Here is a 26,208-nt window from a genome sequence, read left to right on the forward strand (position 1 = left end):
TTTTTTTATCCCATCTGCTCCAGTTAGGATGAGAAACAGGGACGAAAGAGGTAAACATTTTGATGTCCAACATTATTTTGTTGAAGAGTCAGGGCTGAGATTCATTGAATTCTTAATTCAGTAGCTTTTATTAATAATTGTACTTTATGATCTGGAAGAGAATTGATTTAAGCTTTCACTTATAAATGTGAAATTTCTCACTTTCTTCATTACTTAAGATATTTAAAAATCTGAAGTAAGTCTGTCAAATGAACTATAGTTATATTCTATGTGTATATGAATTCAATAGAGGGGTTTTAACAACAGATGAGACGAAGCAGAGAAAAGGATCAGAGCACTTGAAGACAAGGCAGTGGAATTTATCCAATCAGAAGAGCAAAAAGAAAAAGAATGAGGAGAGCTTAAATGACTCATGGGAAAACATCAATTTTCCCCATTATAAGGATCCCAGAAAAAGAAGAGAGAAAGGGGCAGGCAGAAAACTTATTTTAAGAAATAATAGCTAAAGAAAACTACTTGTTTCTAACTTGGCAAAGGAAATAGACATCCAATCCAGGAAACCCAGAGTACTTCAAACAAGATTAATCCAAAAATATCCACATCAAGACATATAATTTAGTTGTAAAAAGTTACAGATAAGAAAATATTCTTAAAAGTAGCATGGGATAAACAACCTGTTCTGTACAAAGGAATCTTCATAAGATGGCTATCGTCAGAATTTTCAGCAGAAACTTTATAGGCCAGAAGAAAGTGGCACAATATATTAAAAAAAAAAAAAAAAAAAAACAAGTTGGAAAAAAATGGAAAGAAAAAAAAATCTGGCAATCAGGAGTACTCTATCTAGCAACGTTGTCTTTCAAAAATGAAGGAGAGATAAAGAGTATAAAGAGTACTTCAGACAAGCAAAAGCTGACAGAGTACGTCACCATTAGACCAGCCTTAAAAGAAATGTTAAAAGTGCTTCTTTATACTGAAATGAAAGAGCACTGACCGGTAAGGAGAAAACATGTGAAAGTATAAATCTCACTGGTAATGATAAACATATAATTAAATTTAAAATACTCTAATATTGTAATGATAGTAGCCAATTACTTATAAATCTAGTGTGAAGGTTAAAATACAAAAGTATTAAAAATAACTATAATTACAATAATTTGTTAAGGGATATGCAAGATAAAAAGACTTGTATTTTGACACCAAACACAAAAAATGTGGGTAGTGGAGAGTAAAAATGTAAAGCTTTAGAATGTGTTTAAAATTAAGTTATCATCTAAAAACAGACTATTATGAATATAAGATGCTTTATGTAAGCTTCAAGATAAACCACAGAGCAAAATCCTATAGCAGTTACACAAAAGATAAAGAAAGAAATCTAAGCATATCACTACAGACAATAATCAATTCAGAAAGAAAGAGAACAAGAGGGAAGGAACAAAGGAATTACTAAACACCTAGAAAATAATTAACAAAATGGCAATAGTAAATCCGTATATCACCAATTACTTTAAATGTAAATGGACTAATTCTCTAATCAAAGGACATAAAGTGGCTGTACGAATAAGAAAACAAGACCCAACCATATGCTGCCTAAAAGAGACTCCCTTCAACTTCAAAGACACATGCAAACTGAAAACAAAAGGATGGAAAAACATATTTAATGCAAATGGAAACCAAAAAAAACAGAGATAGCTATATTTACATCAGACAATAAGACTTTAAGTCAAAGACTGTAATAAGAGACAAAGAAAGTCATTATATAATGATAAAGGGGTCAATCTCACATGATATAAGAGTTGTAAGTATTTATGAACCCAGCATAAGAGCACTAAATATGTAAAGCAAGTCTGAAGACAGATCTAGATAACATTCTGAAGAAAGAAATAGACAACAATAGTATAAATAGTTGGAGGACTTCAATACATTTAACAATGGATAAATTATCTGACAGACAATAAGAAAACTCTGGACTTAAACTACATGTTAGATCAGATCAACTTACAGACATTTACAGAACATTCCATCCAAGAGTAGCAGACTATACATTCTTCCCAAGTAAATAAGGAATATTCTCCAGTTGTGGTATGTTAAATAAAACAAGTATTAATACATTTAAGAAGATTGAAATCAGGGGATCCCTGGGTGGCTCAGTGGTTTGGCGCCTGCCTTTGGCCCAGGGCGCGATCCTGGAGTTCCGGGATCGAGTCCCACGTCAGGCTCCCGGCATGGAGCCTGCTTCTCCCTCCTCCTGTGTCTCTGCCTCTCTCTCTCCCTCTCTCTCTCTATGTCTATCATAAATAAATAAATAAATCTAGAAAAAAAATCTTAAAAAAAAAAAGAAGATTGAAATCATAGCAGCAACCTTTCTGACCACAATGGTATAAAACTAGAAATCAATTACAAAAAGAATACAAAAATTCATAAACGTGGAGATTAAACAACATGCTCCTCAACATATAATGAATGAAAGAAGAAATCAAAAGAAAATAAAAAATTACTTGAGGCAAATAAAAATGGAAGTACAATATGCAAAAACATAGGATCCAGCAGAAGCAGTTCTATGAAAGATGTTCATTATGATAAATAAAAGATCTCAAATAACTTAAATTATATTTCAAGGAACTAGAAAAAGAAGAACAAACAAAACCCCAAGTTAGTAGATGGAAGGAAATAATAAAGATCAGAGTAGAAATAAAAGATATAGAGACTAAAAATACAATAGAAAAGATTAATGAAACTAAGAGCTGGTTTTTAAAGAGATTGACTGAGAGAGTGTGTGTGTATGTGAGGAAGGAGGAGGGGCAGAGGGAGAGGGGGAGAAGGGAGAGAAGAAAGGAAGAGAAGCATAGTCCTTGCTGAGTGTGGAGCCTGCCATTCACAACCCCGAGATCATGACCTGAGCCAAAATCGAGAGTTGGATGCTTAACTGATTGAGCCACTGATGTGCTCCAAGAGCTGGCTTTTTGAAAAGAAACAACATAGAGAAATCTTTAGCTAGATTTACAAGGAAAAAAATGAGAGAATGGGGAAAGGACAATTTCTTCAAAGAATGGTGCTGGAAAAACTGGATAACAGCATGCAAAATGATGAAACTGAACCACTATCTTCTACAATACATAAAAATAAACTCAAAATGGATTAAAGATCTAAATGTAAGACATGAAGCCATAGAACTCCTAGAAAAAAAACACAAGTAATAACTTCTTTAACATTGACCTCAGTAGGGATCCCTGGGTGGCGCAGCGGTTTAGCACCTGCCTTTGGCCCAGGGCGCGATCCTGGAGACCCGGGATCGAGTCCCACGTCAGGCTCCCTGCATGGAGCCTGCTTCTCCCTCTGTCTGTGTCTCTGCCTCTCTCTCTCTCTCTCTTCCTCACTGTGTGCCTATCATAAATAAAGTAAAAAAAAAAAAAAAAAAAAACATTGACCTCAGTAATATTTTTCTAGACATGTCTCCTGAAGCAAGGGAAACAAAAGCAAAAATAAACTATTGGGACTATACCAAAATGAAAGGCTTTTGCACAGTGAGGAAAACCATTAATAAGACGAATGGCAACCTACTGAATGGGAGAAGCTACTCATAAGTGATATATTCAATAAGGAATTAATATCTAAAATACATAAAGAACTTGTACAATTCAATAATAAAAAAGCAAACAATAAGATTAAAAAATGGGCAGAGGAACTGAAAAGACATTTTATTACAGAATACATCCAAATGGTCAACAGATATATGAAAAGATGTTCAACATCACTAATCATCAGGGAAATACAAATCAAAACCACAACGAGGTAACATTCGCACCTATTAGAATACAATTTTAGGGACACCTGGGTGGCTCAGCAGTTGGGTGCCTGCCTTCAGCTCAGGTCATGGTCCTGGGATCTGGGATCGAGTCCCACATCGAGCTCCCGGTAAGGAGTTTGCTTCTCCCTCTGTCTGTGTCTCTGCCTCTCTCTCTCTCTCTCTCTCTCTCTGTCTGCGTCTCTCATGAATAAATACATAAATCTTAAAAAAAAAAGAATACAATTTTATGGATCCAATTTTAACTGGAGAGACGTGACATCCTTTAGGTTTATTTTAGCTAAATGATCAATGTTTATTAATTGTGGTATTTGTATTGTCTAAAGGCACTGCTCAGTAGAAAGGGCACACTTCTGTTTGTTGATATTTTTTCTCTTATTTTCATAAAGCAGTTCTTGGCCTTTGATGAAAATTTAGTGCGCATATTGACTTAATTTATATTGTAAGAAATGCAACAATAAAATAAGGGTGATCTCGACAAGACTGATCTGTATGATCTTATAATATCCTATGTAAATCAACAAGGAAAACAAATGAGGCATCTGTGTTTATTTAAATAACTAAAAAATGCATTTTGATATATTGAGATGATGTATGTTGATAGTTCACTTGAATTGTCAAACATTATACAAATGTAAAGCATTGCCACAACCTGAGTAAAGACTGCTTGCAAGCCTCCTCTAGGCTTCATCCGTCAAGTTTTCAGTGTTACTGGTGAAAGAGGCTATGAAGCAGAGGCCAGGAAAAAGATGGATTCAGTGGCAGGTGCTTATTTTGATTGAGCTCCCCTGGTGTACTCTCATTCATGTTGAAATCCTTTCAGTCTCATTTCTACTAATCCACCATATTGCTTCTCCAAATAAAGTACTCACATGGTAGGCTTTCTCTTAAGCTGGTAACTGAGAAAAGAGTATTGACAAAGACTAATGCCTAATGCATAGTTTTCTGCAGTACAGAAAACTCTTTCCATTATATTATTAATCCACAGTCTTTTCAACAGCTTTTTGAGGGTAGCAGTTTTCATGTCTTTTGTGGAAATAAAGAAATGGATATTGGAGTTAATATGATTCACTTATGATCTAAGCCCTAGTAGTGGCAGATGCAAAAATTTGATGCAAAAATCATGAGTTCTTTAGACCACCCCACGTGACAGATTAGTGTTTGGCCAATTTCCACCAAGGCAAAATGTTGTTCAATATTTGACTCATCATTAGCACATTTATGAGGAGACTGAGAAAAATGGAAAAGCAAATGAAACTCGGGCTGCTCATTTGTAACTTCTCTGAATAGAGGAGTAGATTAAAATCTATATTGTAGGAAATTTTGGAATTTCCACATACTATTACAATCTGTGAATAAATAAATGAGTATAATTAATAAGAAGCAAGGAGTGTTGTTTTTCTTTCAGTAATGACTGAGTGGTTACTATCAGACTAAGCTTCCAATAGATAATAGTTATAATGCTTGACAAAATATTTTTAAAAACCTATCTGAAGATACTAGAGAGTGACCAAAAGTAAGCAGGAACTGAAAGGGACTGTATACTTGGAAGAAGGGAATAACACAGTGAGTTTTCTGTTTTTGTGGCTTTGACAAGCGTAGACATCATAGTACATAAAACCACTAAAATTTAAAGAATAACTTAAACAGGCAATGTTCATAGCAATCTGACTTGAAGTATTGTAGATGAGAGTTGGAGAGACCATGGCATCTAGGAAGTGACTTAGGGAAACTTCAGAAGGGATTGAGTGAAAGTAGAAGCTCCAAATTCTGCATATAAACTCCACCCATATCTCTGGCTGACCCCTTAACTATGCATGTGTAGCTCTGTTTGAAGCAGCACCATTAAGAATAAAATAACTGAATATAAAATTTCAGCTGCCATCCACCACAAAGAAAATAAGATGCTATAGGCCAAATATGTGTTCTGCCTCAAATTCACATTGTTGAAATGTAATTCCCAATGTGGAAATAAGGTCTCTGGAAGGTGATTAGGTCATATGAGTGGTGCCATCATGAAAGGGATTAATGTCCTTATTAAGGAAGCTCCAGAGAGCTTCCTCCTCCCACATCTTCTCACTATGTATGGAGACAGAGTGAGAAGAAAAACATCTATAAACCAGGAAGCAGGTCCTAACATAGTAGTGCATTGATAGTGGACTTCCAGCTTCCAGAACTATGAGAGAGAAATTTCTGATGTTTAGAGGTCACCCAGTATATGGTATTTTTGCTATAGCAGCCCAAAGAGACTAAGATATAAGAGTTTGAAGTTTGATTTAATCTAAGCTGTGTGCTAAAACAAAATAAAAAATTAATGCTCTTTAAAGTAACATAACAGAATGCAGAAATTCTACCATTCATGATGTCCAGGATACAACTAAAAATTACTAGGCATGTTAAGAGATAGGAAAATGTGACCCACACTTAAAAGAAAAGGCATTCAATGGAGACTAATCATGAGATGACCCAGATGTTGGAATTAGTACACAAGGAGTTTAAAGCAGGGATTATAATTCTATTCAGTACATAAAGGAAATTATCTTAATGAATGAGCAAATAAATAGGTCAGCAGAAAAATATAAACGATATACATAGAAAAAGAATGAAATAGATATTCCAGAACTACAAAATACCCTACCTAAAGTTGTATTTCATATGAGCTTAATTGTAGGTTGTGATGACAGAAGAACCAGTAAGTTTGAAGCTAAATATATATTATCCAGTTTGAAAGCAGAATAAAACAATGGGGAGAAAAAGCAGAACCTCAAGTACATGTGGGCATCTACCAAAAACTTCATTTGTAAGATTGGAATATCAAAAAGAAAAAAATTAGGGATCCCTGGGTGGCGCAACAGTTTGGCGCCTGCCTTTGACCCAGGGCGTGATCCTGGAGACCCCGGATCAAATCCCACGTTGGGCTCCCGGTGCATGGAGCCTGCTTCTCCCTCTGCCTGTCTCTGCCTCTCTCTCTCTCTCTCCCTGTGTGACTATCATAAATAAATAAAAATTAAAAAAAAAAATTAGAAATTGGGCCAAAAAAAATTAAGGACTCAATGGTTGAAAATATCCTAAATTCGGTGAAAGTTCTAAGTTTATAGAGTCAAGAAATTTAGTAAACTCCCATTAGGATAAATATGGATATGCATAGTCAAATTGTTAAAATCCAAAGATAAAGAGAAAATCTTGAAAGCAAACATAAAAAATGACATATTACATATAACTTAGCATCAATTTGAAATATTGGTAACTTCTCATAAGAAACAATGAAAATCAGAAGAAAATGGTTAATTTTTAGAATGCTGAAGGAAAAAAAAACGATCAACCCAGAATTTTATTTACACTGAACATATTCTTAAAGAATTAGGGTGAAATAAAGATATTTCATAATAAAACTAAGAGAATCTTCTGTGAATAAACTTTCACCAAAGGTGAAAGAAACGAGGTCTCATATATGAATAAAGAACACTGGAAATAGTAAACATATGAGTAAATATAAGGACTATTTTTTCTTATTTCTTTAAAATAGTTATGATAATTGGGGTGCCTTGGTGGCTCAGTCAGTTAAGCATCTGCTTTTGGCTCAGGTCATGATCCCAGGGTCCTGAGATCAAGCCCCACATTGGGTTCTCTGCTTGGCGGGGAGCCTGTTTCTCCCCCTCTCTCTGCCTGCTGCTCTGCATGCTTGTGCTCTCTTTCTTTCTCAGTCTCTGTCAAATAAATAAATAAAATCTTAAAAGAATATATGATTATTTAAAAAATTATAAAACTCTGTTGTGGAGCTTATAACATATGTAAATATACAAATACAAATGATAACATAAAGGAGCACAGAGGTGGCAAATGGACCTAGATAATTGCAAGAGTCTTCTGTTTTACATGAATTGGTATATACATGGAAAACTGTGAAAATTTAAGGATGTATATTGTAATCCCTAGAGCAGCCACAACAGCTAGAAAGCCTATAGACAAAATGAAATTATTTATTTATTCAAAAGATGGTTAAAGGAAGAACAGATGATCAAAAATCAATGGCACAGAGAGAAAGAAAATAAAACATAGTAGACTTAAATCCAACCATAGCAAAACAGTTGATCTTTGAACAACATGGGTTTCAACTACGTGACTCCAGTTATATGTGGATTTTTTACAGTATAGTACTATCAATGTATTTTTTGTTCCTTATGATTTCCTTAATAGCATATTCTTTTCTCTAGCTTATTTTATTGTAAGAATACAGTATATAATACATATAGAAAATATGTGTTAATTGAATGTTTATCAGTAAGGCTTCTGGTCAACAGTAGGGTATTACTAGTTAAGTTTTTGGGGAGACAAAAGTTACACATGGATTTTTGACTGTGTGGGGGTTGGCACCCCCAACCCCTGCATTATTCAAGTGTCAACTTGTAATTGTATTAAATCTAAATGGGCTAAAGATTACAAGTAAAAAGCTAGGGATGGGGGGGAAATTAGAGGAACTATTAGAGTGGCAATTTTACTTCTGATCATATAGGTTGTTGAATTCTAAACTGATTTACCCATGAGATTGTGTAGGTTCTCATATTTATCATATGGTTTGGGTATCCTTCCCTTATATCGGGGATATATAATCTCTAGAAAATGTCCTTAAATTCAAATGTGAAGAAACAGAGGTTAGGGTCTGAATGCTTACTCTCTCAAGAGACCTTTGGGATTCTACTACAAATTTCTTCCTAGTATCCAGCATTCCATATAATAAGATTTAATTTGCCTATATAAATAACTTGGAGGGCCGCTCAAGTAACTTTTTACAGGACAAAGATTAGATATCCTAGATTAAGAAAAAAATAGTACAATAATTGTAATTATTCCCTTGATAACTACCTTTCTTTCAGTAAAACTGAAAGCTCTGTCTCATTCCTCTTTGTCTCCCCAGCAAATTAATCCAGGGCCTGGCACAACAGTGGGCATTAAATAAATAACACAACGTGATTCCTAGTCCTAGAAGTAATTTACAACTGCCTTTTAAATACATTTACCTGCATATTATTTACTAACTTTAAAAACTACTTTTATTAATGAATAATTTTATATAATAAAAAGTTTCCATTTTAAGTGTATAGTTTGATGTTCTTAATAAATGTATACACCCATGCAACCACCAACACAATCAAGATATTTGTATATGGGGGACAATGCTAGAAATTATATCAATAAGGAAAGCCTAAAAACTCTTCATGATAAAGAATTATTGGTCCTCTATTCTCCAATTCACAAGGTGTTTTCATTTTTTTTCTCTCTTACCAGACTAATTACCCCAAATTCTAGGCAGTACTGTATATAGGAAACCCTATAGACTCTATCAGAAAACTACCAGAATTGATAAATGAATTCAGTAAAGTTGTAGGATATAAAATCAATTTACAGAAATCTTTTGCATTCCTATACACTAACAATGAAGCAGCAGAAAGTGAAATTAAAAGGGTTGCATGGGTGGCTCAGTTGGTTATGCATCTCTTTTTTTATTTTATTTTATTTTATTTATTTATTTCAGAGAGAGACAGTGAGTGAGAGTATGACCAGGAAGAGTAGCAGACTCTCCACTGAGCAGGGACCCCCCCCCCCCCAACTTGATATGGGGCTCAATCTCAGGACTCCAGGATCATGACCTGAGCCCAAGGCAGATGCTTAGCCAAGTGAGCCACTCAGGTGCCCCTGCACCCAACTCTTGATCTCAGTTTAGGCCTTGATCTCAGGGTCATGAGTTCAAGCCTCACATTAGGCTCCAAAGGAAAAAAAAAAGTGAAATTAAGAAAACAATCCCATTTACAATTGCCCCCAAAACAATAAAATATCTAGGAATCAACTTAACCAAAGAGGTGAAAAACCTGTAATCTGAAAACTATAAAACACCAATGATGATATAAAGAATGGAAGAATTATGCTCAAGGATTGGAAGAACAAATATTGTTAAAATGTCTGTGCTACCCAAAGAAATCTACACATTTAATACAATTCCTATCAAAATACCAACAGCATTTTTTACAGAACTTGTGCAAACAATCCTACAATTTGTATGGAACCACAAAGACCTGGAATAGCAATAGCAATCTTGTGAAAGAAGAACAAGGCTGGAGGCATCACAATTCCAGATTTCAAGTTATATTACAAAGCAGTAGTAATTAAAAAGTATGGTATTGGCAGAAAAATAGACATATAGATCAACGGAACAGAAGAAAAAACCCAGGATTAAACCCATGATTATATGATCAATTACTCTTCAACAAAGGAGGAAAAAGACTCTTCAACAAATAGTATTAGGAAAACTGGTCAACCAGATGCAAAAGAATTAAACTGGACCACTTTCTTTCACCATATACAAAAATAAACTAAACATGGATTAAAGACTTAAATGTGAGACCTGAAACCATGAAAATCCTTGAAGACAGTACAGGGAGTAATCTCTCGAACATCAGCTGTATCAAAATTTTTTAGTCATGTCTTCTGAAGCAAGGGAAGCAAAAGCAAAAATAAACTATTGGGACTTTATCAAAATAGAAAGCTTCTGAACAGCAAAGGAAACAATCAACAAAACTAAAAAGCAACCTACAGAATTTGATATTTGCAGATGACATATCTAATAAGAGTTGTGTATACAAAATATATAAAGAACTGATACAACTCAACACCCCCCAAAACAATCCAGTTTAAAAAGTGGGCAAAAGACAAACATTTCTTCAAAGAAGACATACAGATGGCCAACAGACACATGAAAAGATGTTCATCACTTACCATCAGGGAAATGCAAATCAAAACTACAACGAGTTATCACCCCACACCTCTCAGAATGGCTAAAATAAAAAACACAAGAAACAACAAATGTTGGTGAGGATACGGAGAAAAAGGAAGCTTCTTGCACTTTTAGTGGGGTGCAACCACTGTGAAAAACAGTATGGAGTTTCCTCAAAAAGTTAAAAATATAACTACCCTATGATTCAGGAATTGTGCTACTAGGTATTTACCCCCACAAAATACAAAAGCACTCTATGTTTATTGCAGCATTATTTACAACAGCCAAACTATGGAAACAGCCCAAGTGTCCATCAATACTGAAATGAATAAATAAGATGTGATATATATACCATGGAATATTATTCAGTCATTAAAAAAGAATGAAATTTGCAACAACATGGATAGAGATAGACAGTATAAGGCTAAGTGAAATAAGCCAGAGAAAGGCAAATACCAGATGATTTCAATCATCTGTGGAATTTAAGAAACAAAACAAATGAGCAAAGGGGAAAAAAAAAAGAGAGAGAGAGAGAGACAAACCAAGAAACAAACTCTTTCCTATAGAGAACGAACTGATGGTTACCAGAGGGGAGGTGGGTGGGGGGATGGAGATTACAGAATACACTTATAATGATGAAAAAAATTAAAATGAATGAAAAAAATTAGCTTAAACCAAAAACAAACCAAGAGGCAGGCCTAACAATAGCATCTTCTGATAGCCTCCAAACTGGAGAATTTCAAAGCAGATTATCTGTGTTATAGTCAGTGGATAAAAAAAAAGAAAAAAGTAGATCCTCGGCAACAAAGAAATAATTCTGCTACTGATTCTGCAGTTAACAGAAGTTTACCAATCATTTAACGTGCATGTGGTTCTGTGGTTGCTGCAGGGATCTAGTAGACAGCACTTATTGTCCAAGAGGTCACAATCTCCTGTGACCTCTTGAATGACGGTGATACAAAAATAATCATAATGCAAATGTGTCATAGACACATGGGGATTACCAATTAAGGTTTAAATTTTTTTTAAAGATTTTTAAATTTTTATTTATTCATGAGAGACACACAGAGAGAGGCAGAGACCTAGGCAGAGGGAGAAGCAGGTTCCCTGTGGGGAGACTGATGCGGGATTTGATCCCTAGACTCCGGGATCACTCCTTGAGTGGAAGGCAGATGCTCAACTGCTGAGCCACCCAGGTGTCCTGAGGTTTGATTTTTTTTTTTTTTAAGAGACCAGCCATATCTTTAAAACATATTTGGTGTTTATTAAAATAATAACCTAGTGTGATAATCTATGGAAGTCAAGATTAGGATGAAGGAGCCAGGCCTTCTTTATTTTTGTTGTTTTTTCAAAGCAGTTAGAAAACTTGCAAAGATAAGTTTCTCACTTGCTTATCGCTCCAGACTCAGTCTCTCAGTCAGGAACCACAGTTTTCCACTAAAACTGGCACAAAATGGGTTTCTGGAATGTGAGAATGATGGAAGAGTGGCTAAAGTTCAAAGTCGAGGTAGCCTTCCTCCCCTGAGAATAAAGAAATCACACCAGGACAAACAAAAGAGAGAGAGAAGTGGGTATGGCAATAGAGTTTAGGGATTGATTGGAGTTAGAAAGTTAAGTTGATAATTCTGGGCTCAAAACCAAAGTGGTACTCAGATCCATCCTCACTGATTGGGAAGAAAGAAGCCCTCGTCCTAGAGCTGGCAATGACGAAGTGTCCTCCCCACTAACCCCCTGGGAAAGTGTCCTGTGCACAGTTGGAACTGTGAGTCTGTGTAGACATGTATGTCTCCTATAAACTAGTTTCAGACCCCAAATCCCCTTGGTCACTGGGCATGCTCAGCTTTGTCTTCCGCAGAAAAGTGGATTTGGGGCGGGGGGGGGGGGGTAGGCTCCAGATTTTAGCTTTGGCAACGTGGGGCCGGACAGGCTGGTGGTGTCTGGCAGGAGGCCCCAGGTGGAATCTTGAAAGAGGCCACAGGTGTGAGGACTAGGGGGCAGCTGGGAGGAGCGTCAGAGTAGGACCCCAAGGACAATCATCCATCAACGTGACCGATTTTGATCTGGTCCGCAGCCCTTTGTAAAGGAGCCAGTTGGTTCTCTGGAGACAGGGAGAAGAGAAGTTCAGGGTTCTGGTCCTAGTCCGTGGGAATGAATCATGGGGCTAGGGAATGCATGGTCGTTAGTATTCAGCAGTACGCCTCCCGAGTCCCCCCCTGCAACTCCCTTCTTGGGCTGCAGTCTCCCTCCCTTTGCAAGACACCGGGTGTAGGCGCAGAAACGCTCGCGCTGGATGGAGGCTGCTCACCGGGCAGCCCCCACCTCCCCCACTCTCCCCCCTCCTCACTGGCCCAAATTAGTCGCCAGGGGCCAACATCTGGCCGCGCTCGAACAGGCTCCGAAACTCACCTTGGCTACCTCGTTCTTTGCGTTTGGACTCCTGATGGGGTGCATCCACGCCTCTGAGAATCTTACAGACTCTCCGACTCCCAGGCTTCTGGGGGTGGCGGGCGAGGGACTTCCTAGTGCTCTGTGTGCCAACAATGATTCCCGAAGACGTGCGCCCAGGTTGCACGGCCCGCAGGCGGTGCTCGCCGACCCGAGGGCACGGCCGGGGCCCCGGCGCTCACCTGTGGGGCGGAGGGCAGCCGCAGCCCCTGGAGACCGCCCCGAGCCCCGCAGCTCCCGGCGCCCGCGGCGCGCAAGGTACGCTTCGGGGCGGGCCGGCCTGACCCCGGAAGAGAAAGTTGTTTTGGGGAAGGGGAGCGAGGAGACGAGAGAGGGAGTGAAGTCACTAAAACCCAAAGTTGCTCTGCTCCCCTCAGGCCGCCTCTGCTCTGCCCCGTCCGTACCCCAAGCCCCATTGGGGTCAGGCTTCCTCGGAGCGCCGGACCCTGCCCCTGCCGCGCCCCGCCGCCGCCGCCCCGAGTCCCGGCCGGAGGAGGGGGACCGGGAGCGCCCGGGCGCAGGTTACGACCCTCCCGGGCTGCAGGTCTCCAGGAAAACCCGGAGCGGAGCATCCCCGGGCCGGGAAACGCCCTCGCGCGCGCCCACTGGCGCGCATGCTCAGTCGCGCCGCGGCGGCCGCGAGTAGGAAGCTCGGCGCGGCAGCAGCGGCCGCGGCGGCGCGACTGGAGGGCGGGAGGGGACGTCCCGGCCGGCGGGCGGGGGCGCTGGGACTCTGCCGGGGCTCCCGCCGGAGCTTCCTGCGAGCGTTTGGGACCGTGAAGCCCGGCGCGAGGAGCTGGCGAGCACCGGAGCCGGCGAGCGCGGAGTGGGCAGCGGGCGGAGCGCAGCCGCCGGGCGGAGCGGGCTCAGAGCCCGGGTCTCCGCGGCTCGGCTCGGGACCCGGCGGCGGGGGCGGCGATGTTCCACTGCATCCCCCTGTGGCGGTGCAACCGTCATGTGGAGACCATCGACAAGCGCCACTGCTCGCTGGTCTACGTCCCCGAGGAGATCTACCGCTACGCCCGCAGCTTGGAGGAGCTGCTGCTGGACGCCAACCAGCTCCGCGAGCTGCCCGAGGTGAGTGGCCGGCCTCACCTGCGCGCGGTGCCCGGGAGGACCGGGACGAGCCCGGCCGGCCCTGCCCCGCTCCCCTCTCTCGCCGTCTCCGCCCTTCCCCACTCTCCCCCTCCTCTCCCACCTCCAGATGCGGTGAGGCAGGTCCCGCAGAACCACCACTACCTGTATTCACCTGTTTCTTCCCCCCCTGACCCACCCCTCCCCCCCCCCCCACCGCCCGCAATTAAAGTTCCTTGTCATTTTGTACAAAGTGAGCGACTTGCTGTTTTCCAAGCAGTCACCAGGGCTTGTGCGACTAGGGGAACGTTCTGGGCTTGGTAAGTAGTTTGGACACACGTCTAAGTACGAACAACTGGTACTTGAACCCAGGCAGGTGAGGAGCCAGGTGGCTCGAGCTGTTCCCAGGTGAAAGGACGGAGAGCGTGGCATCCGCTCCCTGGGCAGGTTTCCTTGCGGTGCGTTCCCGGGCCCCTGGCCGGGGCGGAGGAGGTGGGCTGCGCTCGGGAGAGCCGCAGTATCTCGGCATCTTCCGAGGAATGTGCCCTGGGCCTTATCGCTGGTGGGCAGTGCTTGGAAGTGCTGTAGCTTGGCCGGCCGGCCTTGGCCCCGGGACCTGTGGAGAACTGAGGGTGGGGTGGGGTGGGGTGGGGGTGGGTGGGCAGGAGGAGATCGGGCTAGGCGGAGAGCTATGCCGTGGGAGCTGTGCGCAGGTGCCCAGGTGCCCGCTGCTGGGACCCGGCCTGCGTGGACCTGTTGCGTGGAAGGAGTCGCTGTGAACGTCAGCAGAGGCTGTGCCCGGCGGGCCAGTCTTGCAGGCGCTTCTCTCCGAGTGGGTACATCCAGCCTGCTGACTTCTGCCCCTGCAGTGATGCGTTACCTCTTCAGAGTTGTTTACGTGAATTAATCAGTGGGCTGAGGCCGAACTTAGGCACCGCATGCTGATTGAGCTTTAATGGAGGGTCTGCGGCTGCGAACTTTTAACCTTCGAGTTGGCCTCGGGAATTTAGCTTGAGTAACCCTCAAGGAATCACAAATCTCAGGGTGTGCAGGAAGTCGGTGTGCAGTAATCCAAAGGTGTGCAGGAAGTAGGGAGACTAGACTGCTGGGAGTTAGGGGGAGGACCCGAGGCTTGGAGCGCTGGAACTCGAGTATCTTTCTTGTCCTTCAGTTAACACAAGGCCAAGACACCGTCGCAGAAACACTCGCTAGTCAACGTTCTGGTTTGTTAAAATGGTCTGATAGGTCTTCAGTGCCGACCGAGTGTTTTAAAAAGCAGAACAGTGTTTTTTTTTTTTTTAATATTTCAAGTGTTATTCTTCTTGGATTAACTTTCCTTGGTTCATGTGGAATTGGATGGTTTGCTCTGTGTAATCATGGAGATTATCCTCACTAGGATCTTTGCAAAGCCCCCCAGGCTTTATTTAGCTTAGGAGCCGAAAAGCCATCCAATTCCCTCAGGCATTTATTATTTTGCAGGCATTTTCAAACACACGGCTTTGTCTGGCCTTTAGCTTCCTTAAATTTGACTTGAAAGTCATAAGCTCCCTTACTGCCTTAAGTTGTAAATAAGTTTTAGGCATTGCTCTTGCCAGAAAGACAGAATATGTTATTTAATACTTTTCGAGTGTGTCAGAATGAAGTTATAAAGGTTGACTGAAAAGCTGCTTAGCTAGAAATGTTTCAGTGTCCTTTTTGGTATTTTTGTTTGTTTGTTTATTTTTGTAGAACTGGAAGATTTCCTTTGACTGGATTGGCTTTTCACTCCCTTCTGCAAAGTTTGTGGGTTTTCCTGTAATGTTGGGGAATTCAGCTTCGTAAGGGGAAATTATGGGTTTTGGAAGTGTTAGGTATTCTTACTGATCCTAACTGGAAACTTCTCAGAAGCCCAAAATAGTCTGATAGCACTCTGTAGATGCAGTAAACAAACAAGCTTTTCAGAGGCTAACAGTGGTCTTGCTTATGGGTAATTATTGCTCTTACAGCTCTGAAATTAGTTTTATAGTTTCTAGGTTAAAACCTGTTTCTTCATGACTTACTGTGTCTGGGCGCCTGGATGTGTATAAGCCAGACACGAACAGATATTTCATTCAGAGTTACAGTCTTTCCCTGGGCTGTTGTTTTGCCTTTGAGATCTGTATTACTCATTAGCGCTGCTCACTGCTACCCCTGCCCCCTCCTCCAACCTCTGTCTCTCTACTTGCCCCATCACCAGGGGGCCTCTTTTGCTGACAGACCTAGATTCTTGTGGTGGTGGTCATGCTGGCTATCTGTTCTCTTTTCTGTAATTTGTTTGGAAGCACAAACCAGGGGGGAAGATGCACCCCCTTCTCCAACAGCAAAGACAGACCCACTGTCTAGGCTTCAGGATAATGAAAAGCGTCTCTCCACTGAAAAGTTTGTAACCTCGGGTTTGCTTGAGTCCCCTGTTTTGCAGATTGAAACTCGGAACTGAAGTTGACTTTTTCAAGGCTGTCCAGCTGGTTAGATGCAGAGTCACTGGTTGACCCCCTGGTCAGCAGTTTTGGACACCTAGTAGGAATGTGGCCTATTAAGCTTCTCACACCCATTAAAACATCAGTTATTTGGCCCCTCTTATTTTACTAATGTCATTAAGCCTGGCCTCTGTCAAACATTTATTGATCCTTCATCATTTGTCGTTGCTGGGAATATAGAGATTAGAGAAGGTATGATTCTTATGAGCTACTCACAGCTTTGTAGGGAAACAGATGACTTTAATACAGATGTGGTGGGTATGGGATGGAGGGGGCATTGCAGTTAGCTTGGTAGCTACTTACCCAAGTTAACCTTTTGCTGAACCTGCATTCCCATCTCTTCAGTAGTGGGTCCGCCTTGTGATTAGCCTCTCAGGGCTGTTGTTCCACAGGGAGGGCTTGGAACAGTCATCATTAGCCTGACCACAGATAGATAATAGTCTCACCATCCCATTTCCGTCCACCTTTTCCTTCCCACTTCCTCCTGGCTCGATCCCTTGTCATATGTATTAACAGACAGTCTGACTCTAACCTCCTTGAGATGCTGGCATGTTTTTGCTCATCCTTATGAGTGAGCACAGAGTTGGGCACCCAGGTCCTGCTCAGTAAACTGCTTTATCTGTCAAATGAATTTAGCCCTGTCTGCTACAAATCTTCCTTCTCTGCTTCTTTCTCTTACCTTAAGCATATCGCTGCTCTGACATCTCTCCTTTTCTAATGTAGTCAGAGAATATTCAAGTTGGGAGTGATTTTTTTTTTTTTTTTCCAGGACTATCTAGCTGATTAGATGCACAGTGTCTGGTGGCTTCAAGTTGGAAACCACTTCAGAAGTTAAAGGTCACTGATAGGGTGAAGTTGTTTTGTCTTCTCCAAGGTCCTATGCCCCACTCTGTACTTCCTCAGTTTTCCCAAGATGCATGGATTGTCGAATACCTTCATGTATGTGTGTTTTACTGTGATCTCTCTGGCTCCAATACAGAGCTTAGTCTAATAGGCAGCAGTTATTTTGAATGAATGCTGTTGAGCCCAGACAGCTTATAAAACTGAGTTTCATCTTGTCACCTACTCTTAATTGGAGTTCAGTTGACCTTTTGATGACTGCCAGATGACATTATCTCAAATATCTACCCCCTCCCATTATTCTTTCTCATATCCTGCTTATTTTTTTCCCCTACCCCTAGAGCACTATTACTAACTGTAGACCATATACTTGCTTACTGTTCTTTGTCTCCCCAGCTAGAACATCAGCTCCACGAGGGCAGGGATGTTTTTGTTCATGGCTGAACCTAGAACAGTATCTGGTATATAGTGGGCACTCAGCATGCTTATCGCATGAATGATCTTCCCATGTAATGTCATGGCTAGGCTGCCCCTGTTTCTTAGCCATTGTGATCCCCCTTCCTACAGTCTCATATCTACTGTACACCAATCTATTGAAACTAGTCATGGCATAAAGTAAATTCAGTAGTCTTGATCATACAGTCTTTGTTCTCCATCTCTTCTGGGCACCTTTGTCTTCTCTTTTTGAAATAACTTTTATGCATTGTAAACATAATTTCTCATTATGATTTCAACATCTCCAATTGTTATCTGGTAAGAGGATATCCATTCCCACTTGGAATAAGTCCCTTTTGTCTTAAACTTTCCACGTTACAATTTAGGTCTGTCTCCTGCAGTTCCATTTCTGACGGAACTTTCTTCCTACACAAGTCCTTGGACCAAGGCTCTTTGGGCTTGTCTTGAAGGAGCAGAAACCAGGGGTGCTGCAGTCACATAGCTCAAATGCTGCTTCATCACTTGGATGCTTTCTTCAAGACTTGGTTTCCTCACTTGCTATTTTAGAACCCACTTTTTAGGGTTTTTCTGAGGACTATAGGGATAATGCATGCAAAGTGCTTATACTCGGATATGAAATGTCTAAGATCTTTGTAGATACTGTGGCAAGACACTTAAAAAAATAAAACCATGTTTCTTAACCTAGAATTGGAAGACATTTTCCTGGAAGTTTGTAAATTATTTTTTTAAAGCAGGAATTAAAATTTTAACGTTCTTTTCAATAATAATTTTTTAAAAATCCTAGATTCCATATATCTAGATCAAGTCACAAATGAGTAGTGCCATAAGGTTTTAGTAGTGCCATAATCTGTGTTTGAGCACTCCCTTACTTGTCTTTAGCTAAGGGAGAAAGAACAGATGTGGGCTTATTGCAGAAATCATGTGTTTAGGTCAGATGATAGCTGGGAGTTACATGAACAAAGATTTCATGGGCATTTGTTAGAGAAGAGTGATGGGTAGCTGAAGGGGTCACAGAGCCCTTGGTGGTGAAGGCAGGCAGAATTGTGAGGAACCTGCTCCGAGGTAGTGCTGTACTGTTGTGCGCAGCCATGCGATGACTGTAAAATTGTCATCTGTCATGTTACATTAATGTTGAGTTCTTTTTTATTGGTTTTTGTCAGATTTTTAAATTTGTTCACCTTATAGTTTTATAAGAGCTAAAGCTCAAGGAGGACATACCTAGTTCTGTGTTAATACATACTTATATAACATCGTAATAAAAATAACTTAAATCAAACCTTAAGAGGAAGGGAGCCCAAGAGAGGGGTTTCCCCTTAAAGTGATGATCCATGCATCTGTCAAGGTTAAGGAAATGGTTCTTATTTTTCAGATATTCTGTTATACAGTTTAGCACTTGTTTGTGATTCTCTTGCTCTCTCTCTTTTTTTAAAATAAAATATTTAATTTATTTATTTGACAGAGTGCCAGAGAGCACAAGCAGTGGGTAGAGGCAGAGGGAGATGGAAGGAGAAGCAGATTCCCCGGTGACCAGGGAGCCCAGTGTGGGGCTCGATCCCAGGGCCTGAGATCCTGACCTGAGCTGGAGGCAGACACTTAACCGACTGAGCCACCCAGGCACCCAGTTGTTTGTGATTCTCTTATGTGTTCTCCAGCTCCCTTTCTCCCTACTTCTTTCCTGCCTGCAGTTCCCCCTCTCCCTTTACAGGTAAAGAAACTGAGACCTAGAGAAATTGTAATTTGCCTTGGGTTAGTGGAGGTTTAGGATCTCTCTGATTAAGAAACATTGAGTGAGTACCTGGTACCTATTAAGTATGTTAGCCACCACTTAGATTTTACTGACCTCCAGACATAGTATTAGGTACTTTCCATAAGTTATTTCTCTTAAGTTGAATAACAACACACGTTAGCCATTATAATTTCAGTTTTGCAAATGCAAGAATTGAGACTTAAATTTAAGAAAATTATTTAAGACTCTCATTTAGGGGGTGTGTTTGAGTGGCTCAGTTGGTTTAGCGTCTGCCTTTGGCTCAGGTCATGATCCTGGGGTCCTGGGATTGAGCCCAGTGTTGGGCTCCCTGCTCAGCAGGGAGTCTGCTTCTCATTCTGCTTCTCACTCCACTTATGTGTGCTCGCTCTCTCTCAAATAAATACAATCTTAAAAAAAAAAAATCTTGTTTAGGGAAGTTGGTTAAGGTCAGTTCTGGAGCTGGCATTTGATTCCAGCTCCATGTGTGCATTTACCACCTGAAAGCCCACCTGGGAGCAAGGAGGCACTGTCAGTGCTTAGGAGGGAGCCTGTGCAGAAAGCTCTCGGCAGCCTGGAGCAGTCTCACATTCCCTGAGGAGCTGAGGGAAGGCTTTGGAGGTGGTGACATTCACACTAGACTGGAAGGAAGGAAGATGTGTGTCACATGTTGAGAAACTAGTCCTTTCTGGGTGGCTAGAATGTAGGGGGCCTGAGTGATAAGGAGTGACTAGAGAGGGGCCTGGGGCCAGATCAGGAGAGGCTCTTGACAGTTTCTCCTCTGCAAGGAGGTATCCTTTGTCCTGTAGGGAGAAGAGGCCTGTGGATGGTGTGTAAGCAGAAATCTTTGTTTTAGAAAGATGATTCCGGGAGAGTATAGAGTCAGGGGCACTAGCCAGGAGCCCATTGGGTGGTCTAGGCCAAAGAAAATGATACACACCTGTGGGGATGACCAAGGGAGACAAAGGCTTTGTCAAAGACATTCACACTGGGCATTTTCTACCCTTGGATCCAGTGCTCTTTCTGCTGTGCCACTTTCCATGGTGCGCTGTGTGAGGCACTTCATTAATACTTGTGAAACACTAAGTAAAAGGCATTTACTCATCCACATTTTCTTTGATTGTGGCATGTGTCTGCATTCAGCTTGTGAATTGCTTGGTAAGATATGGCAAGCATCATACGGAGGCACCGGCTTGGGGGAAAGAATAGCCAGATGTGCTATGGATGTCAAGAGTTCATTATTTTTGGGTTTCGGATAAATGTGGTCATCAAGTTTATAAAAATGTAACATTGGCAGCCCTCTGGGTTCTGTTTTTCTGAGTAATATAAAGGCATCATATGTGTGTCCTATACCATGGATATTAATTTCATCATCATCTGTTGATGCTTCAAAAGACTGACACTTGGAGAATTTTTATTATTCTAGAGTTACTTGGAAGTTACATGTCTTTTTAGAAAAAATACCTCAAGTTTTTGAGGGGAAGTAAAAATTCATTTAATAAAACTTCTGGAATTGACAAAGTTGAGGCATGCTGGTAAAAGAGCAAAATAAGCTTGTTTCCACAGTTCCTCCTCCCCTCTTCCGTTGAAAAGGGGGGGGGGCAACTCATCCCTTCCTCACAGCTGCCCAGTGCATTATTCTCTCTGCCAGAATTTGTAATTTCTCTACTGCAATAAGTAGGTACTTGGGATTTCCTTAAAAAGGACTCTATACCACAAACTTGACATTCTGGGGGTAAAGCTTGGTTGATATTTATACAAGAGGGTTAGAAATAGTAAGGTAAACATTTCTTAGCAGTGATGACAAAAATCTCAACCATGATCTTGCTGTGCCATGGAACAAACAGAGGCATTGGGTTCTTTTAGACGAAGAGCCTAGTGGTGCTACAGACTTTTCTCTTTGTTCACAGAAGTCTAGGGAAACTTTGCCTATTTTAGGACTCTACCCAGAACGAGGACCAGAAATGTTTGTCCTCTACTTCATCTGATAGTTATGAGGGGTGATGAGATCATGGGCCAGATCTTAGTAAATGCATAGGAGAAACTTCTGGATGTCCATTTACTTTCTCTTAGGTATTATTTAGTGGACAGGGATGGTAATTTACTATTGCATGTGGTATTTTGGAAGAGCTAATGGTGTGTATGTGTGTCTAGAGTAAAATACTCGCAACTCCTAGAAGTAAGATGAAATGCTTAGAAAAAAGAAAAAAAAAATTTGCACATTATTATTTTGAAGAGTTTCCTTATGTAGGTTGTAACTCGAGGGTCCAGAGAATTTGACTCGGTTGGAAGAAATTTGGTATTTCAGTTTCCAAAAACCACAATGAATGGGTTTGTCATGTGGTAGATGGAAAGAGGTGTTACACCTAATTATAGCATGTTCCAAACTGATTCCTGGGTAGTGTGGTCAGATGGAGAGGACTCTGTCTACGCTGGCCACTCTAGTCACCTTTCTTTCTACAATCCACACCCACTTCTTGGGAAAAGATCATCAGGAGAAGCGGTCAGCTAACTGACCTCTGGTAGAAACTAGGAGCTCCAGTCAGATGAACATGTGCAAAGGCCAAAAAGTGGGTTCTGGACCTCTGAGTGTGTGACGTGGGCTGCAACTGCTTCACTTGATTTGGGAGATGCCAAGACCTCTGAACTCATGCTATCAGCACACCTGGCCTGACTCTGGACCAGGATGTGGCTTTGTTATTCTCTCATTAAAGGAATAATATGGGTTAGGTGCTTAAAAGAATTCAAAGAATAAAAGTGACATTTTCCTTGCTTCCTTTGAAGTCATGCCAGCCATTAACAATTTCAGAATATATTCTTATAGAATGTTTTTTCTTCATACACCAACATATTTATTCTTGTTAAGACAGAAAGAACTCTTACTATATAAATTGCTTTGCTGCTTGCTTTTTTACTTAGCACTGTCTTGGACATCTTCCTATAGATGCATTTTAGCACTGATTCTGGTGCTATAGTATTTCACTGTATTGATATACCACAATTGATTGATTTAACCTTTCTCTTATTGCTGGACATTTAAATTATTTCTAATTTTTTTGCAGTGATGAACCATGCTGGGTTAAATAATCTTGTACATATTACTTTGTACTCCTGTGCAAATCTTTAATAATTGTTAGATGAATGAGTATACATTCTAAATTTTATGAGATGTTACTAGATTGTCAAAGATTTTTTTAACAATAACGTAATGAAGACCTTTCTAGAAATTATAAAAACTTACCCATTTAACACAGTTAAGAAAATGAAAATCTAGAGAGGTAAAGTGATATGTTAAAGCAAAATGAAAATAAGGGCTGTACATCTCCAACTCTAGACTCCAAGTGCTGTGGACTTTCTAAGGGCCTAGAGACTGGTTCTATCATCTCTGCTCCTTTTATTTTTGACTGTGACTCTTTTCCTATTGGCTGGAAAAGCCCTCAATGGGCTTTAGTCAGTTAATCAGATATTTGTTCCAGGTCTTTGGAAGACTGACATCCGAGTCCTGCCTTCAAGGAGTCAACATTCCTTAGTTGAGGAGAAGAGTTTGGGGTCATGGAATTCCTAATGTGGCTCAGTGCCACATGGGTCAGTAAACCAAGAGTTGCTATGGACCCTTGCAGGAAGTTCATTGGGGCATCAGGAAAGCAGGACTCTGATTTTCATTGAAGGTAGGTTTGGATGGGCTGGGAAGGGTGGGCAGATACTGAAGGCAGGGAGTTTCTGTGAGGTGACACAGTGTTGTGCCATGGAGCAGAGACCATGGGTTGGTCTTTGTTCTGGGTTATCTGGTTCTGCTTCTGGAGCAGGGGTCAAGATGAGAGGAAGCATGTTGGGAAACAGGAAGCATGGATCCTAACTTAGTGTGCTGTGTGCATCAGCTTCTCCCAGAGGCTCAGACTCCTTCAGCCTTTTCTCTTTCAAGCCCTTTCTCGGTACTTGGCTGAGTGAGTGATCTTTCTAAAACACAAATATGATGAATTACTTCCTGCTGCAGTGGCTTCTCATACCTGCAGGATATAGTCTGGCAGTGTTTTCATTCTCTGTCTATCCCTTCCACCTTATCTCCCATCTCCTTCCAACTTGAACTTTCTAGCTTGTGTTTCTGCAAGAGTTAGGTGCCCTTGGTTACCAACATACCATTTCATGCTCCTGAATCTTCCTTTTTTTATTTTATTTTTATTTTATTTTATTTTTATTTTTATTTTTATTTTTATTTTTATTTTTATTTTTATTTTTATTTTTATTTCTCTGTCTACCGTGAGTTACTCTTTCTCTACTTCTTTGCCTGGTTCATTGCTCTTCATCCCATGGGATACAGCTTGGGAAGAACACTCCTCCAGGAAGCCTTCCCTTATTTAAGCCTCTCTGGTCCCTTGGGGACACCTGTGTCATTACTCATACGTCTTCGTAATTATCTCTGTCTCTCATCAAAGTGAGTTTCTTAAAGCTGCACACTTTTCTTCTTTGCATTCCTGCTACTTAACTGGGTGGTTGGCACAGAGCGGACATTTAATATGTATTTCAGCAGCATTCTTGGGAAAGTTTTCAGCCCTATTGGGGAGTGGATTTAGAAGCGAGTTTGGACTAGACTTGTAGGTGAGAGCTTGATGATTATTACAAGAAGAGCTGGGCTTTCTGCAGTCTTTGCATGGATGGGTAGCGTCAAGATGGAGTGAGCTTAGCACTGGCTTGATAGTCAACTCTGATTTTTGTCCTTGCTCTCAGCAACACTAGCATTAAGACCTTGGGCAAATCTGAAAACTGAGTCTCAGTTTCCTTATCTGAGTGGTGATGGGATGATGGCAGTGATGTGCAGGGTCCCTTTGAGTTCTGATCTCCTTGAATGCTAATTTTATGAAATTTTATGACTTGATGCCACAGTGCTAACTTTAGGAGAATGGTCCCACAGTTTTGCACATACTCTGGGAGGTTGCTTAGTGAGGTTTAGTAGAACCACAAGTCTAGGCTTAATAATTATAATCAAGGATTTGATGATAAGGAGAAGCTGTTCCAAATACCGTCCTGTGGTCAGCTGTTGAGTCCCAGAACCAATTAAGGGAAAAAATCAGCAGATTTTCTCTGGTTAAAACACAGCCCCCCCCCCCCCCCCCATTGCCACACAGCCCCCAACATTACCTCTCCCCTGACATATCCACACCCTCCCCATAGACCCACTCCCTCTCCAAAGATACCCCCCTGGCAGACCCACACCTTTTCCATAGAACCTCCTTCCTCCCCACCTCCCCTGCAGACCTAACAACCGTTCCAGACCCATACTCCCCCCTGCCCTCCCGGGCACCACCCCCAACAACCTTTGAACACAGATTTTTCTTCCATGTCAGTTGCATTTCCCCAGCTTTTAGAAATGAAGCAAAATGGGCAACAAGGCTGGGGACTTTTTGTCTCTTATTAAATGAACTGAAGCATTTCAGAGGTGGTTGTTTGAAACTTTACTTTGCGTTGATTTGAGTACCTGAGAGACAGTATTTAGGCAAACTTAGTTTGGGGACTGATGATTAAGAATATGTGTTCTTTGGGGGTGCCTGGGTAGCTCAGTTTGTTAAGTGTACAACTCTTGATTTCCTCTCAGATGTTAATCTCAGGTTGTGAGTTTAGGTCCCAGGTTGGGCATGCTTTAGCTTGAAGCCCAATTCTAAATCCACTCTCATTTAAGAAAAAAAAAAAAAAAGGAAGAATATAGGTTCTTTGGGTGGATTAATATCAGACTGAGGTGACTTTCAAAGAGTGTGCTGGGATCAAAGGTGGCAGCCTTCTACTAGATACTGGTATCTGGCTTCCCAGGCAGCTCCCTTCAGGAGTGGGTGCTGGGGTAGATCTCTGCTGGATCCTGACACACCCTCCCTCCTTCTCCTATTCACTGTGCATATTTACTGTGTCAGCTGTGCTTCAGGCATTGTTCTATCTAGCAAGATAGGTATCTTGTCTTATTCTTAGGAGCTTCCATTCCAAGTAAGGGAGACAGCCAGTAAATGGAAAAGTAAATAAGAATCTCAGATAATGATAAAAACCGTAAAGAAAACAAAACAGGGAAATGTGAGAGGGAGCAATAGGCAGGAGGAGGCCTCTCTAAGGAGGCGATATTTGTGTGTGATGCCTCACACAGTAAGGCAGCTGTGTGAATATGCCAGAGGTTCTCACAAAGACCTGGGGATGAGCTTTGGTGATTTTGTGAGCAGCAAGAGGGCCAGTGAATCTGGAACACAGTATGACAGGGAAGGGAGTAGAAAATCAAGATGAATATGTTGGTGGGGTTCATGTAGGTAGGGACTCTGAGACCCTGCTGCGAGTTTGGATTTATTATTATTACTATTATTTTTTTGTGGTTGAAGTATGGCAGATCATAAACCCATAGAATAACTGACTTATGCTTTAAGAGGTTCCCTCTGCCTGCTGGTTAGAGACTACAGGGAAGAAGAGTTCAGAGAACTGAGGAGACTGGGAGAGGAGGCTTTTTATTAGAAGGTTCTAGAGAAGAGCTGACGGTGAGTTGGACCAGGGTGGTAGCAATGAGTAGTGAGCTCTGTCTTGGGGAACAAGTCCTGAAGACCTGCTGATGTACCGG

The 26,208-nt window shown here is 41.3% G+C and overlaps 2 protein-coding genes across 5 annotated transcripts in view; one reads left to right on the plus strand and one right to left on the minus strand.

The window, feature by feature from the left end:
- KLHL31 (kelch like family member 31) overlaps nucleotides 1-13,596 on the minus strand; it is a 142,611-nt gene extending 129,015 nt beyond the window's left edge. For 3 of the 4 annotated variants that reach the window (XM_049092162.1, XM_049092166.1, XM_049092165.1), the window contains exons 1-2: nucleotides 12,978-13,596; nucleotides 10,574-10,632 (exon numbers count right to left, since the gene is read on the minus strand). In XM_049092162.1, coding sequence (XP_048948119.1) covers nucleotides 10,574-10,576 — 3 coding nt within the window. In that variant the 5' untranslated portion in view covers nucleotides 10,577-10,632; nucleotides 12,978-13,596. Of the gene's footprint in view, nucleotides 1-10,573; nucleotides 10,633-11,958; nucleotides 12,670-12,977 lie in introns of all 4 variants that reach the window. The other variant, XM_049092164.1, reaches the window with a different exon arrangement.
- Nucleotides 13,597-13,819: 223 nt separating this feature from the next.
- Nucleotides 13,820-26,208, plus strand: part of LRRC1 (leucine rich repeat containing 1) — a 129,510-nt gene continuing 117,121 nt past the window's right edge. The window contains exon 1 of the mRNA XM_025419050.3: nucleotides 13,820-14,093. Within this exon, the coding sequence (XP_025274835.1) occupies nucleotides 13,935-14,093 (159 nt within the window). The 5' untranslated portion in view covers nucleotides 13,820-13,934. The remainder of the gene's footprint in view (nucleotides 14,094-26,208) is intronic.

The sequence above is a fragment of the Canis lupus genome, chromosome 12, assembly GCF_003254725.2.
Source record: "Canis lupus dingo isolate Sandy chromosome 12, ASM325472v2, whole genome shotgun sequence".
NCBI classification, from domain to species: Eukaryota; Metazoa; Chordata; class Mammalia; order Carnivora; family Canidae; genus Canis; species Canis lupus.